This window comes from Hyperolius riggenbachi, chromosome 3 (assembly GCF_040937935.1).
Source record: "Hyperolius riggenbachi isolate aHypRig1 chromosome 3, aHypRig1.pri, whole genome shotgun sequence".
NCBI classification, from domain to species: Eukaryota; Metazoa; Chordata; class Amphibia; order Anura; family Hyperoliidae; genus Hyperolius; species Hyperolius riggenbachi.
The window spans coordinates 277,125,046-277,141,232 of record NC_090648.1 but is presented as its reverse complement, the minus strand read 5'-3'; the positions used below and the strand labels follow the sequence as shown (position 1 = coordinate 277,141,232).

Genomic DNA, 16,187 nt, shown 5'->3' with positions numbered 1-16,187 from the left:
TTCGTTGCGGGCGACAGTTCGGGGTGCGCGCGGCCCATACTCACGGGCGACCTGTCGCCGCAACACGCGCGCCGCGTGTTGAGGCGACAAAAGTCCCTCGTGAGTATGGGCCATTACACAGTGTGTCTGCTTGTTGTCTGCAGACTGTCCCTCCTACCTGAGCTAGTCTTAGCAAAGCTGCAGATAAGAGCTAGGGAGTAAAAGAGAATTATCACAGTAATGTGGATGCTAGTGCATCAGGTCACTAGGGGAGGTCAGGTGACTAGTACTCTACGGACATTCCATCCATAGCTGTATCAGTACACAGGCACAGTCTGACGCACGCTGTGTCCTGTGTGTGCAAGAAGCAAAGCTGGGCTGCTGGGACTGGAGACAGGTAGTAACTTGCCTCTTTCTTACTTTGCACACATGTCTCCTCAGCACCCATATTTGCTCTAGTAGTCCCACCCTGTCCAGTACCTTTAGGAGCAGCCAGCAACTTTCTTTCCCCTGCTCCTTCTGACACATTACACTGCACGTGTTGGAGGTACACGGTCGCACTCCTGCCTGGCCGGGATCACATGGGGCCGGGCAGCCAGTGAGAGAGGAGTGAGTTACAATCCTCTCTCTCACTGGCTGCCCAGCCCCATGTGATCCCCATGCATGCAAGCTACAAGCATGTGTAACTCTGCAGTCACAGTCCGCAGCCATGGAAACAGTCGGGGCGCTGCCGGTTGTATTACATATTAGCCCCGGTTCTCAGCCTCTAGCAACGCCCCTGCCTGCCTGTCTGTGTCACTCGGCTGCAGCTACACAGGGATGTTTTCAATTATGCGCCCCTTAGGAGGTGAATGACAAGGGCGCCTATAGCAGGTGCCCTATGTGCGCGCCTCCAGATCCGCCTCTGATGGAAGCAGACATATTGTTAACCTCCTGTGCTTTCAAATGGCCTTATCTGCAATCTCTGCCATAGGCAGTCATGTGACACAAGAGAGAGAACAAATTACAGCTTGTGATTAGATACAAATGAAGGGGAATTAAACAGGCTAAACTCCCAATACATACTAGGTGCATTTCTCTATGTATTTCTTCAGTCCTGTGCAAGAGTTTGGGTCCACTTTAACTGATTGAATGACCTGATTTTTTTCCCTCAATATTTAAATCCCTTAGTGACTTTAAAGAGACACTGAAGCGAACTAATTTTGCCCATTTTACCTTATAATTCGCTTCAGTGCTCTCATGACAAGTAAACCATCGCGTCCCCGCCGCAAAACGAGGGCGGCAGAGCCCCCAAATTTCTCTGCAAATATCCACAACCAACTTGGTCGTGGATTGTGCTGCTCTGAGAGGCAGAGCTATGAGCTGTAGCTCTGCCTCTCTTGCTGTCAATCGCCGCACGGATCGCCGCCTCTCCCCGCCCCTCTCTGTAAAGGAAGAGTGAGAGGGGCGGGGAGAGTCGGCGATCCGCCGCGATTGACATTAGGAGGGGAAGAACTGAAGCTGACAGCTCTGCCCCTTCCAGGAAATGCCAGCTGGATTGTCTCCCGGGGATTTGGGGGCTCTGCAGCCCTCGTTTTGCGGCAGGGACGCGGCGGTTTACTTGTCATGAGAGCACTTAAGCGAATTATAAGGTAAAATGGCCAAAATTAGTTTGCTTCAGTGTCTCTTTAACCATTCTGTTAGTTGTGTAGAGTTGTCCTCCTCATGTTTTTTTGGAGATCTCAGGGTTTTTCTCTCTTTACAGATACAAAAGGAAGACATCCTTGAGAAAGTCAATGACACTGTAATAATATTCTCTTCGCCACAAATATCTGAACATCACCTGAACTCTGAGGTTATCGCTGTTATTAAAATGGATGGCTATGAGACAAGACTACAGACTGCTGATCTCTCCTTCAAATATATCCTTGATCCAACTTTTGTTAACTTTACAGACGGCATCAAGAAGCAAGTGAATAACTTAATTAATGCTAAGGTAACTTGTCTCACTGCATTGGGCAGGCAGCTGTATTTTGTATTCAGGGTCTTTCTGGCTTAGACATTATTTACCTGTTAAGATTTCATATTCATTCAATGTCTGATTTTCTACATGGATTAAGAATACATATTTACTACTGCCACCTTTCACCAGCTTGGGCATCAGAAACACAAGGCATTTTTATAATAAAATAAATTGTGAAGTATGTATATAAAATTTAGTAATTTTACCTTTTGAGATTATATAATTTGGCCATAGTGCCATCTAGTGTTCGTTTTTTAGTATGGTTTCTGTACATCTGCGAGGTCTAGTCTGTTAATTACACAGCCATATAACATGGAGAACCAGAATTTTTGTTTTTGTTCTACCTGATATTACATGATGCAGGCAGAACACACAAAATGGAAACAATTGGCAATCGTTTAAAATACTATAAATAAACCAAATATGCGAAAAACATTCCATTTCACTGCATATTAGGATACTTTAAACAGCAATGCCATCAAACTGACACACATTGTACATTGTGACCGAAAAAGGTACTAATCAATTACTTTATGTACTAAATTTAAAAGATCTCAACCAAACACTCCTTATATTTTACTACTTAGTTGATGCTAGAGGTTGATTGAGCTCTCCATGCTTGAGTTCCCTGGAGCACAGCTGTGGATGTTGGAACTGTTTTTATTTCATATCAAAGAACATTCAGTAAATGTATTAGTAACACCCAAAATAGATAGAAAAAAAAGTTGGTGAATGTTACAAAAGAAAAATTCTCAACTGCAGCCTGAAGAGATACAAAATGCTAGTGGGTGACTAAACTCCATCTATGACTGAGCATAATTTTTTGAGTAGATTCACCAATGAAAGATGAGAATATTAATACATAATAAATATTGCAGTTATTATGGCAGTTATGTACAGTATACTACTAGTTGAGTTAGAGTCTCTCAATTCTTTTTGTGTTCATGATGCAGGGAAACAACTTAAATGCGGCAATGACTATCCAAGAAGCAAAGGCATTTGTTGGAGATGGTATCTGCAAGATAAATACTTTAACAGCAACAGACTTGTACTGTGTCCCTCCAGAGGAACAACCACAACCCAGGAGACGCCATAAGAGAGATACCACAGACAACCTGCCAGAGTTTACAGTATGTACTGCTTTCTTTGCTCTATGGTCGGTCACTTGGCACAGCCGGGCTGTCCTCACAAACCTTCTAACACTGGCTTTTCTCTGGTTCTTGACTGAGGTCTATATTAAAAGAATGTTACAAAATGTACAATTATTTCTTAAAGATTAATTAAAAGCAGTCATGGTCCGAAAGGTGCAGAAATTGTTATATAACAGAAATGCAATTAGTTGAAATGAGCCAAGTACATGTTTTAGTTCAAAAGGTTCTGGTAAATAATGTAAAAAAAAAAATGTTTAGTGAAATCTCCTGTAGATTCTCCACCCACAAGTGGTGTTGGCCAACTGCAAGGTCAAAGGATGAGGCACTTTATTAGAGGATTAAGGGACTGCTGACATAGTACTTGTAAGCACATTAAATATGGGCAGTCTTCAACTAGAGTCATTAACATGTCTTATATTTGCAATGCTGCAATACCTGCCCTTCCTAATCCTTCAATCCATTGGTTAAGTAGACTGTATGTTATCCATGCAATGCCTCTCTAGTTTGTTCAGTTCAAGGATATGGCTTTGATTGAAAGTTATAGCCCATACAGTCCCACCAATAAATGCCTATTACCTGATCCCAGACACCCCCAACTCCTCCCCAAGATCAAAGCTGCTGATTGTGGGAAATGTACAGTAGTTCTCCAGTAGCAATTCCCACACCTCTGTATGTTTGAACACCCAGCACAGAGAGGAAGCCACACTACAATGGGCTGTAATTTGCCAGTATCTTTTGCACATCATTAGAGATGTTTACATCATTCATTTTGAATAAATTGATTTTTTTTGTTTCTGCAGTTTCCAGTTTTTTTAAACATATAGATGCTTGCAAGCCTTTAATTTACCACTTGAAGGACATTACCATTGAGGATGAATATGTAAAAAAGTTTCCAAAGTAAAATCAATCAATACATTTCTAATGAAGGCTGTATAAAGTGGAATATTTTGTTACCTGTAAAAACAAAGTAGTACATCTAGCGATGATGGGCAGATTCGACCAAGAGACAAATCTCTCTCTTAATTGAATGTGATTAGAGAGAGATCTGTCGACTGCCCACACACCACAGGCCGATTCCCAATCCTTTTCAGCATGAAATCTCTTGCGAAACGGCCGAGCCTGGTGCGTCCGCTGCCTCGCCGCTGTGTATAAATGTGTATGTATTCGCATTTACACATTACCTGTCCTGTGTCCCGTCTTTGGTGCCCAATCTGTCTTCAGATCTGCCGCTCTTCCCTATAAATGCCGGCCAACGTGGCGCATGTGACGTCATAAGCGCGCCTGCAGCATGTATGGAGAGTGGCGGTTTCGGAAGAGGACGGGCACTTTGACACAGGACAGGTAATGTATACATGCACATACCCATACATGTACATACATATTTATACAAACATAGACAGCGCTGGTAGTTTCTCGTCCCGCTATTGCTCGCCATTACTGACGCGCACCCAACCGACCATGATGCCCCGACATCTTGCAGCATGTCCTATCAATTAATGCAACCAATTTTGGCCTCAAACTTTTCACATTGTTGAAAAAGCATGCACTTGGTGGCACAGATTTTCATTGAATTTGATTATATAGTTATTTGGGTTGAAAAAAGACATACGTCCATCGAGTTCAATACTCTGAGTCAGATGGTCGATCGGCCGCCAAGTCACCTGCTGTATAGCCACCTTTACACACTCATGAATGGTAGCAGCTTTCTCGTGTACTACAGTGTTTAGCTTACCATAGTGTCTTTGTCTTGTAAGAAGTAGAATAAGTATCTATGGCATAAACAAGCTTTTATTTTAATGTTGGATAACATGGACACGATTAAGATTGTCTGCTGGGTCTTTACTGATTTTCCTTCACTTATATTCATTTATTCTGACTGTGTTCAGCATTTGCCTTGTTCAGTTTTGAATTTAGAATGGGCATTAGAGGCCTTAAAAGAAACCTTAGTTGTAGTAATGCTGCCTCCACAAAGGAAATGTATAATACGATCCCATTTTTATCACATGCTATTTTCCCTTTCCTTAGGTCCTGTTTGGGAACAGAGAATGGGTCCTGGGAAAAGTTCAATATGGACAATCACAAGCAATACCACTTAACATCATTATCCCTGTAGTTCTCATACCAATGATTTTAATAATTGGCATTTCTATTTATTTCTATCGGTAAGTGATTTGATTTTTTTCATATCCTGGTTTACAAAAGATCAGATGGTCTTATAGCTGAACATTTGTGTTATTTCTGTATTACACATTTCAATGGATTATATTTCTGCGGGACTGAATATGCTCTATTCAGTTTAGAAGAGAAAAGCAACGATTGCAGTAAATCTGAAGTCAACATAAATTGACGAGATTAACATTTGTATCTATTGAAATAATCGTAAATAGGATTTTCCTGGAGTCCTATATTCTTATTTTGAGGGTTAGGAATCTAGGTTTAAAAATATTCCTGCCCTACTGCCATTCATTGTACTTTGATGTTTGTGTAACTCCCATACAAAGTAATGGTGACTTCTTGAATATACCTGTTCCTTGCTGTCAGTAGTATTTGCACATCTACACACAAGTTGTATGATCCCTGATTAGTTATAAGGGAGAAATAAGCGGCAGCAAAGAAACTGCATGGAACGGATTTACAACACCAGTTTATTTAACCCTTACAGTGAGGAAAGCTGTAAGTAGGATTGCTACTTTATTCATGTACATTTATCTCTTAACACTCCATACGACTTCAGGTACACTTTAAGATAGAACCCCTCAAATAAAAGGTCATTAACATAAGATCCAATACTGTACAAAGCTGTTGGCCATTATGTTCAGTATATGCGCACAAGATTGCTTTTCTTAGCCATTCGTGTGTAGCATCTTAGGAATTGTTATGTTAGCAAAGCTACCAAGCAAGAAGCAACATCTACATAACTGTAACTAATATCCCGTCCCTCTAACCCATTTGATTATTGCAAACCTGGTGTGCTTAGCATAGTCTAACAGGCCTGTTATTTGTGAAGGCGGAAAAGCCAGCAAGCCGAGAGGGAGTATGAGAAGATTAGACAGCAGCTGGAAGGATTAGAGGAGAGCGTCAGAGAGCGCTGCAAGAAGGAATTCACAGGTAATAGATTTCTGCTGAAAATTGCTTTTTATTCTCTAAGTATTGTAAGCTCGACATTTATCCACATGCAGACCATTAACTGATCTCACACAGATATTTTAACAAATAATGCAATATCTATCAAGTGGCGTTCAGGATCATTAATGGGCGGTGCCAGCAGTGGATGTAACTATCTGTGGCATCCATGCCATTTACCTGTGTTCTTCCACAGCAATCACAAATGCTAAGCCCTTCTATCATCTAATGTGTAATGCAGAGGGAGGTGCTGGAATGCACAGCTCTGGATTAATGCCACACGACACCTACAGAGAGTCTATTTACATATCTGACTCACAGATCACATTATGGGTGACATTTAACGAGTCCGTGTTAGGAAGATGGAATGAACCTGTTTGTGATTCTAAGGCGCAACTTTTAGGGGGAAAAAATGATACTGAATAATCTGATTTAAAGTGGATCCGAGATAAACTTTTACTCATTGCATAATTGTGTTCCTTTCATATAGTTTATAGGGCATTCCAATACTTTTTTGTTTTGTTTTAATACTATAATTCCCTATAAACCAAACAAGCTTCGTCCACAGATTTTCACAGTGCCTTGGTATTTTCAGACAGTAGCAAGAGCTTATGGAAGCTTAGTCTGGGCAGGAGAAGGGGGAGGTGTTACTAGCCAGAGATTTCAGAGGCAGAGGGGGGGAGGGAGGAGGAGAAGGGACTGCATTTACACACAGGCAAGCTGATAGCATCTCCTGCTCTCAGCCTGTGACAATATTACAAACAGAACATGGCTGCCCTCATTGTATCACAGGCATAAATATTCATAAACTGTTGAAGCTGTTTGCATATAGATATGCTGTGTAAACTTTAGATAAGATATATAGACAAGTTACTTGTTATAGTTTTACATCTCGGATCCGCTTTAATCAGACGACTTGGTGAAAGAACTGTATGGAAGAGTGAAGTCTATTGTGACACTCAGAGGAGATACTGATCATGTATGAGATTCCACACCCCGCCACACAGGTCATATGATGACCGCAGCCTCTGTCCTCTTCTGCCCCTTTCTGTAGCAAACTTTAAAGTATGAAATTTGTGGAAGTACCGTCAAGTCAGGAAGCTAGTTATGCCCTGGCACATTGCGGATGCTGTAATGTTTGCCACACACACACACACACACATATGCATTTTAACTGTAAACTATCAAATGTATAACAATTGCAAATGATTCTAAGGATGCCCATACATTGCTCGATTTTGTGGGCCCATTGACCTTCTAATTCAACATTTTTTTTCGATTTAGAGGAAAATCAGTGCCACAATATGGCCACCTGATTGAACTTTCAATCGATTTCCAGGTAAATCGGTCAACAAGATTAATCATGGTGGAGATATCGGGTGCACATCAGCAGCCGCTGTGTGTGTGTGTGCTCCCTCCCCTTCCTGTGCCTGTGGTGAGTGTTGGAGGCCCACCTTCCTAGCGTCACCACCAGCAATGTCCGTACATGCACCAGTGTCACTTGGCATAGGCACTCATGGTGACACTGGAGAAGGCCAGGAGTCTCATCAGCTCACCAAAGGGGGGGGGGGGGGGTGCTGACATCTATTTGAAATCTATCTGCAGTGTGTGGGCAGGCACAATACATTCCTCTCTGATCAGATTCGATCAGAGAGGGGTCTATCTGTTGGCATATTGACAGATGTATGGCCCTCTTAACACAATTGTTTGAATGTTTTATAATGATCTGTTCAGTATAAATTTTACAGCTCTCTGGGTAGAAAGAGCAATTAGATTTGATCTAAAAAAAAAAGATCACCATTCGTTGCTCATTCTTAACTTGTAAGTTCAATTTTGCATAAATGCATTCATTTTATAAGCTTTAAAACTCCAGCAAACAATCACAAATAAAACATGTGGGCAGCGTGACATGAGCGATCTAGTATACAGTAATCCTAGGGAATGGTAGGAGTATCTTAATCCAACACTGGCAACAACAGCTCAAGTTACTATTACAGATGGTGTTTCTTATACCGTATGTTAAAACTACATATTTAACATAGTGGAAAGACCTTTTCATTCAATGCACCCTGCAGGGCAACTCTTCACATACAGCTGTATTACAGTCAAACATAAAACCTTACATATTGATTTGGTTGCCATGTTGGATGGCTATTACTTTTGTCGTGGCATTACTTTCCTACATGTTCAGGCTGTCCTCATAGATACCAGTTTATCTGCCTTTCAGATGTCCCTGAAAATGTGTGTGCTGAGGTGCATTGTGGTCCCTACTTCTGAGACACTAATTACGCCTCCTTTTCATATGTGACATTACCTGCAATATGTGCTATTGGTGTGCTGAGAGGACAGGTTTGAAAAATATGCAGTTCTGATTGCATGATTTTGTATCAATTAAAGCGGACCTAAACCAAGAACTTCCTCTCAGCTCTAAAAGATTAGCAATGGCATAGTAACCTTTGAAGAAAAACATTTATTTGTTATAGCTTATAGCACTCCAACAGAAATCCTGCAGTGTTAACTTCCTCGTTTCCTGGGAGGACAGAAAGGGTTAACCTCCTTCACAGAGCTGACAGTTCAAATTACACTTGTGATTACTTGCTGAGAAGGAAGAATTAGACGGGCTGTTCTCTATAAACACACACAGGGTGTATACAGGGGTACAGCATGATCCTGTGGACAAAAAGTAAAAAGTTGTTTAGTGGGAAGCACATTTGCCCAGTGAAGAAGATATTCTGTTTATCACGCTTTCTACAAACTATTCATATAAATTTATCATCCTGGTTGCTATTAGAAATTGCCTTATTCACGGTTTTTTAGTTGGGCATTAAAACAATTAATATCCTTGCATAAACAAGTTTTAATCGATTCATGTGGATTATGGAGCTGTCTGGTTACTGAACAAACAGACTGTAATATGTGTACATTTTCTACCCTCATAGTTCAGTTTTAATCAATTTCTTGCCATGTACTCTGTATTATGACACTTTTCTGCTTGTACATTAGACTGCCTGATAAGAGTATTGCCATAGCATTAACACAAGTTTGGATGCTTTCAGCTATCATGATTGAGATGGAAGACCAAACTAGTGACCTCAATGAAGCTGGCATCCCAATTCTGGACTACAAGAGCTATACAGACAGAGTTTTCTTCTGGTCATCAAAAGATGGTGAAAAAGATGTAATGATCACCGGAAAACTGGATATTCCTGAAGCAAGGCGGCAGACTGTTGAACAGGCTCTTAATCAGTTTTCTAACCTTCTCAACAGCAAATCTTTCCTCACTATTGTAAGTAATTGCTTCTCACCCTGCTAAGAGTTAACGAATCCTCCCAGCAAGTAATATTCTCCATTAGATTAGCTATACTATTCGGTGTTCAAAAAACAAAATCTTGTTTTACAAAAATTATCTGAAAGGGTTGATTAATTTTTCTAGTGTGTACATCCCCTTAGGCAACATCATCGGGCTGCGCACACGTGTCAGCTGTGTAGTTGACAAAGCACTTTGTTGCTATTTGGGGGGAACGTAGGGATGACGAGTGGTTCCTGCATAACGGAGGGGGGGGGGGGGGACGGTGTAAACAATGGGATTAACTAGGCTTTGGTGTTACTGAGGGTAAGTAGATCCACCCTGCGAATCGCTCACAGGTTGGCATGTGTACGGGGCTTTAGTGTCAAGCTCTACAGCTGGGGTCAGGAACCTTTTTGGCTGAGAGAGCCATAAACGCCACATATTTTAAAATGTAATTCTGTGAGAGCCATACAATATGTTTCAAACTGGGACAGTGTGCATGTGCAGCAAATGGCTCACGTCCCTGTTGCCATGGTGATGTGTATACTGTTGATCCGCAGGGCAGCAGAAGTTTCAGACACGTCTTCAGCTTCTCTTGGGTTTCAGCAACATCAGCAATTTCCCAGACAGGAAAATTACTGACTAACCGCTTGTAATTAGCTAACTGACTTGGGGGTTGATTCACTTTGTAGGACGAGATCCCCGCACTTATGCCCAATAGGCTGCCTGTCAAGTGACCAGCAGCCTATTGGGCCAATCAAAGTGCGGAGATCTCATCCTACAAAGTCACTGGACCTGACGAGGTCCAGACTAGGACATTGGAGCGGCCGTTAGTTTTGGGGAAGAACGAGTAAGTTAGTAGTGCATGCTACAGTAGTAGCGTGCCTGCTTTGAAAATTTTCATTGCGCTGCCACACTAAGCTGCGCTGCTTGATCAGTGTAGCTTAGTAAATCCATCCCTACTGATTTGTATGTGAGTCAGATGTAGTTATCAAAAGAGCCACATCTGGCTCCCGCACCATAGGTTCCCTACCCCTGCTCTACAGGATTCTTGATACTCTTTTATCTCTGAATCCAGGAGATAAAGCTTGAGAAAGCTGCTGTGTGCAAGCTACAAAGACAGAAAACTGAGCAGCAGCTGTGTAGTCTAAAATAAAAATAGCTCTTGTACTTAAAGATTGATTTAGATATTACATTATGAAGCTAGATGACAGCTGCCATCAGGGGGGCCAGGGAAAGTAAAAGTAAATCTATTAATTATTTCAGGTTCTTTTTAATAGGTTATAATAGTTTTGCAAATATGCTCAGTGGAATATTTGTCTGTGATTCCATTTCAACTGGCTGAAAACTAATCAGCCTGGCAGTACAGAATGTATAGAATCGAGCAGATCTGTGCTGTGATGTGCAAGAGTCCTTTCCCTGTATTTGCATATATTAATGTATCTCATTCTTTTTTAGTTCATCCACACTCTGGAAGCCCAGAAAGACTTCTCTGCTAGAGAAAAGCTTTACTTTGCCTCATTGCTTACGGTTGCCTTACATGGGAAGCTGGAATATTACACAGACATAATGAGAGCATTATTTGTGGAGCTTATGGATCAGTATGTGGCCAAGAATCCTAAGCTGATGTTGAGAAGGTAAGGGTCATACATTGGTTTGTATTTTTTATACGTTGTGCCTGTATGTGATGCAGCACACAGGGGATCAGGCAGATCATGTGACGTCTGGCCCAGAGTGCTGACCTCTCATTGCTGACCGCGAGAGTAGCGTAATAAGCTTTGTGTAATCACTCGTGGCTATATGTCAGAGGACATGCAGAGGCAACATTGGTTCTCAGCTGTACTGGTACTATATATACATATATTTCTCATCATGTTACAGTGTTTTACTTATGAACAGATTCAGGTTAAGAATAAACCTACAACCTATCTTGTTTGTTAATTGGGGACTACCTGTATTTATGTGAATCACATGTTAATAAGTCAAGCTGTTCCAAGAGCGAGAGCAAAAGGGTTGGATAAAGGAGTTCCCTGTGTAGAGAGACCACAGTAACAGACACGATTTTGTGAAACAGTATGAACTATGGCCGTGTTATTACAGTGGGTATCTTTGTACTTTATTGTAAAACACTTTTGTATTTTTTTTTCTTTTACAGATCAGAAACAGTTGTTGAACGGATGCTTTCAAATTGGATGTCCATTTGCTTATACCAATTTTTAAAGGCAAGTGATGAGTACATATTTATGGCACAATGAAAGCAGTGTGAAAGCTGAGAAGACTGGATTGTCCTGTGGTGTTCTGTTGTTTTGCTTGTACAAGCTATTTTTGCAGGGATGTTAAAGATTTGGCTTGTGTGCCTTTCATCATGCAGGAACAAAGCAAAGCTTCCACTCGGGGATGGGGATTTTATATTATAACATCTCCATTAACCACTATTCCCACATCTATTTAATGGACACGTTTTTACATTTTTCATTTCATTTCAAATGCAGGACACAGCTGGCGAACATCTATACAAGCTCTTCAGGGCAATCAAGCACCAAGTGGAGAAGGGCCCTGTGGATGCCATACAGGCTAAAGCCAAATACACCCTGAATGATACAGGATTACTGGGGGATGATGTGGAGTATACACAGTTGGTGAGTGAGCTCTTTAGTTAATGAAAGCATTCAGTAATATTGCTAGAATTATGGCTTGTACTATAATCCAAGGCAATTGTAGGATATGCCCCAGGGAAAATTGGATGCTTATCTCAGACTTTCGTGCGTGAAAACTAGACAAAGATTTTGCCTGGATGTGGTATAACAATATCCGTCTAGGTAAAATGTGTGTGGAATACACTCAGCAGATGGTCTTCTGATTATGATGTCTCAGCATTAACCTGTTCCGTGAAATCAGAATGTACACGTCAGACTCTCGAGCTACACTGACCACCTGAACTGAAGGACCTCTTCATACATTTGATCGCTACATAAATAGTGTTTGAAGTAAACCTTAAACTTAATGACTGACTTGATTAAAGGGAACCAGAGATGAAGCACCCTCATGTATTTTACCATATAGATCAGTGGGAACATTAGAGAAAACAACTACCATGCTTTCGGTTTCATTCTGCACTGCACAGCTTGTTTATCAGACCTGATAAAATCCATGACTGAGCATTCAGTCTGGCTTTGCTATAATGACTCGGCTATAATTATTCCTGAGCAGAGCCAACAGGGGGCAGGCTTGGACTTGAAAAGACATGAGAGAACACAGACTGAGCTATAAATATTCCTGAGCAAAGCCAGACTGAAAGCTCAGTCGGGATTTTATCAGGGCTGATTAGAAGCAAGCAGTGAAGAATGAACCAGAAAGCAAGGTAGTTGTTTTCTCTAATGTTCCCACTGATATATATGGTAAAATACATGAGGGTGCTTCGTCTCTGGTTCCCTTTAATAAACGATATCACTGTAACATTACAGGTGCTGATTTGATTATGCACTGCTTTTATTCTAGATTGGTATGAGCTGATCTGGTATAATATACCAGCAGGCTATGGGTCCTTTTACACTTAATCAGTTGCTCTCAGTTATAACTGAAAGAAAACTGCTTTTCAAAGTAATGCCCATGTTTTCCTATGGCCTCTTTTACACTTAACGCGTTTTAACTGAAATCTTCTTCCCAATGCACTGCTATGGGAAAAACGTGCACCAACGCGTACTAATGCATACCAACTGATTAAGTGTAAAAGGACCCTAAGGCTCCTGATTTTTTTTTTCTCCTTTACCCTCGTTAGCGGTAATCCCGAGTCAGGCACGGGACGGAAATCCGCAGCTCAGAGCGGTAATCTCGTACCTGAGTGAATTATATGCAGGAGCTGCTGCAGATCTCTCCGTGGTATGTTTTTTTCCCCTTGTTTTTAGGGTCTAAAAGCTTTTGAAAAAATACAGCTTTTAGACCTTAAATCTGGAAATAATCATAATGCCAGGTAAGTTAAAGCAGCAGGGACCGCCATACTATCCCAGGACAAAAATAACGTGTGTGTGTGTGTGTGTGTATGTAGATAAATACTTGTTCTACTTACATTACATAACATATGTATTGTACTGTCCACTTTTTTATTTTAGTGAATTTTATAAACCGGTAGTAAGTAAAGAAAAAAAGGTATTTTCCATTTTTACTTCCTCTGACTGAAGCCAATCCTGATGTCAATTCCTCCCTTACTCTTTTTTTATTTTTTCCTAGAAACTGCACTGTTATATCTAGCTTGCTTTGTAAACACGTGAACACCGCATAGATCAGATATCAGCAGCTTCACGCTGAACTGCCCTTGGCCAATAAGAGAGGAGCAGGAATGTGGGAGGGGAGAGAACAATCTTCCCTCTTGTCAGCAATGTATCAAATAGAGCCAGGCTGACTGAGATAAGATTAGTTAGAGCATGATACAGTATGATTAGATTGGAATGCTTGCAATGCAGGGTACGGCTGCAGGCTGCATAATAAACACAGAGCAGGGGATAAATGGAATTTGATTTTGTGGCTGACGGATCCCACTTTTAAGGAAGTATATAGTGTGCAGATTTTAAAAATGTATTTTTTATTAGAAACGTATTAAATAGGTGCCCACTAATGATATAAACTTGATTGTACAACTTTACCAAAGCTATGTAGTAGAAGGATAAACTGAGTGAATATCCTTTGAGTATATGCTTACGGTAGTCCCTCATATGAAATTCATGTGGTGAAATTGTAAAATCAAGATTGTATAATTCATGGGCACCATTATCGGTTTTATGTTGGACAGATAACTCTTGTGAGCTGGAAAGTGTTGCCACTACTAATGATACAATCTTGATTGTACAATGTAACCTCATTTTTGTATAATGAGGGACTCCCTAAATAATCCATTCAAAGGATATTCAGTCAGTTTAAAGGTGGCCACTAACAGTCCAATTTCTAGTGAAAAATCGTTCGAGCGTTCAGAAATTCAGATCGGACGAAAAATCGTTCGCTACACCATCAACTAACCAATCATTGCTTCCAATCTATCACGACCAACAAAAAAAATCCAAGTTTTGGTTCGACGAAAACTCAATCGAACGATTGTTTTTATAATCGTTCGTTATCGATTGTGCCCATCAACTGAGATTTACAACCAATCCGATCAGAATTTCTGATCGCTCTAACGATTTTTCGCTAGAAATTGGACTGTTAGTGGCCACCTTAACATTCTGCTACATAGATTTGGTAAGATTGTACATTAGTACCCATCTCTATTGTTCAGTTAGCATGTCTAAAGATACCTATAAATGTAGCATTTTGGTCAGTCCCTTTCAGCCAGCCATTTGCTGTAAGGCCTCGTTCACATCAATTAGCGCAGATGGCTGTGCGATCAGAATGCAACACGTGCGATCGCACGCCATCTACGCTGTGCTGCTGATCCCCTTCATTACAGTGAATAGGTCAGTGCTGCGATGTTTGAAAAATGCATGCAGCAGTGCAATAGCGCATCACACTGCTGCACAGCGCATATGACAGGAATAGTAGAAGGGCTGTCAATGCCCTTCTACCGTTCTTGCGTGTCGCACACTATACGCGCTGCTGACATGCGCACGGCAGCGCGTATAGTGGGAACGAAGCCTAGACAGATATAAGACCCTTCTTGGAGGATAATCTGCTCCTCAGAGAGAATCTTTCACCTGAGCACAGGGTTAGTGCTTCTGGTGGCTGCCTCACCTAACAGTGAATTCAGAAACTCGTTTTACTGCTCCATGGCCTGCAATGTCTGTGGGCCAGTCGGAACATGCTGGCTGTAGATATTTGCTGGCCTACAATCTATAGTGTATGTCTTCTATGGCCAACCTGATATTGCATAGAGTGGTGTGTGACCAAAGTCTAAACCTTGATGTGTCTTAAATCTGTGTAATAATCTTATCTGAACTACATAGTCATAAATTGGTATAATCTTGAACTTATAACTGTTATAATTCAATTTACCAGGTGGTTTCAGTAGTTATTAGGTGTGAGTTTTATACTTTTCCACCTTAAGGCTAGGTGCACACTTAGCATAAACGCTAGCACTGCGAAAAACACTGCGGTTTTGCCGCTAATGGAAGTCTATGGGCCACAGGAAAAAACGCATATAAAAAACACATATGCTGGTTTTGTTGCATAGTATGCAAAAACGCACAAAATAAAAGTCAATGGAAATGCAATGGTATGCTTTTTTCATGCGTTTTTATATCAGTTTTTGTAAAAAAAAGTTTTTGTGATGCATTTCCGCTTCCTGTTGTCTTTCTGGTTATTTGCATAAAACGCAATTGTAAAACGTATGAAAAACGCATACAAAACAAATATGCGTATTGTATATGCAAAACACAAACGCATCTGTGGTAAAACAACGCAAACGCACCAAAAATGTGCACACACAAAAAAAACGCAGCCGTTCATGTTATGTGTGCACCTACCCTCAAAGTGTCAAAAATGGGGTCAAATTATGTGTTCTGCAACTTTGTTTTGTATGCCTATCGTATGTTTTAAATGATTTTAAGAAGCTGACCTTAAAAAATTTTGTATGATTTTGCTATAAGCTTGACTGTTTTTTTTTTTTTATCGAAGTTCAGCTTTAATTTATTTGAAGCAAGCCAGAGGATTGTTGTCT

At 40.8% G+C, this 16,187-nt stretch overlaps 1 protein-coding gene across 1 annotated transcript in view; it reads left to right on the top strand.

Annotated features, from left to right (window-relative positions):
- Positions 1-16,187, top strand: part of PLXNB2 (plexin B2) — a 324,368-nt gene that overhangs the window by 285,558 nt on the left and 22,623 nt on the right. The window contains exons 19-26 of the mRNA XM_068273635.1: positions 1,724-1,954; positions 2,935-3,111; positions 5,158-5,294; positions 6,140-6,240; positions 9,312-9,541; positions 11,003-11,181; positions 11,700-11,766; positions 12,037-12,183. Coding sequence (XP_068129736.1) covers positions 1,724-1,954; positions 2,935-3,111; positions 5,158-5,294; positions 6,140-6,240; positions 9,312-9,541; positions 11,003-11,181; positions 11,700-11,766; positions 12,037-12,183 — 1,269 coding nt within the window. The remainder of the gene's footprint in view (positions 1-1,723; positions 1,955-2,934; positions 3,112-5,157; positions 5,295-6,139; positions 6,241-9,311; positions 9,542-11,002; positions 11,182-11,699; positions 11,767-12,036; positions 12,184-16,187) is intronic.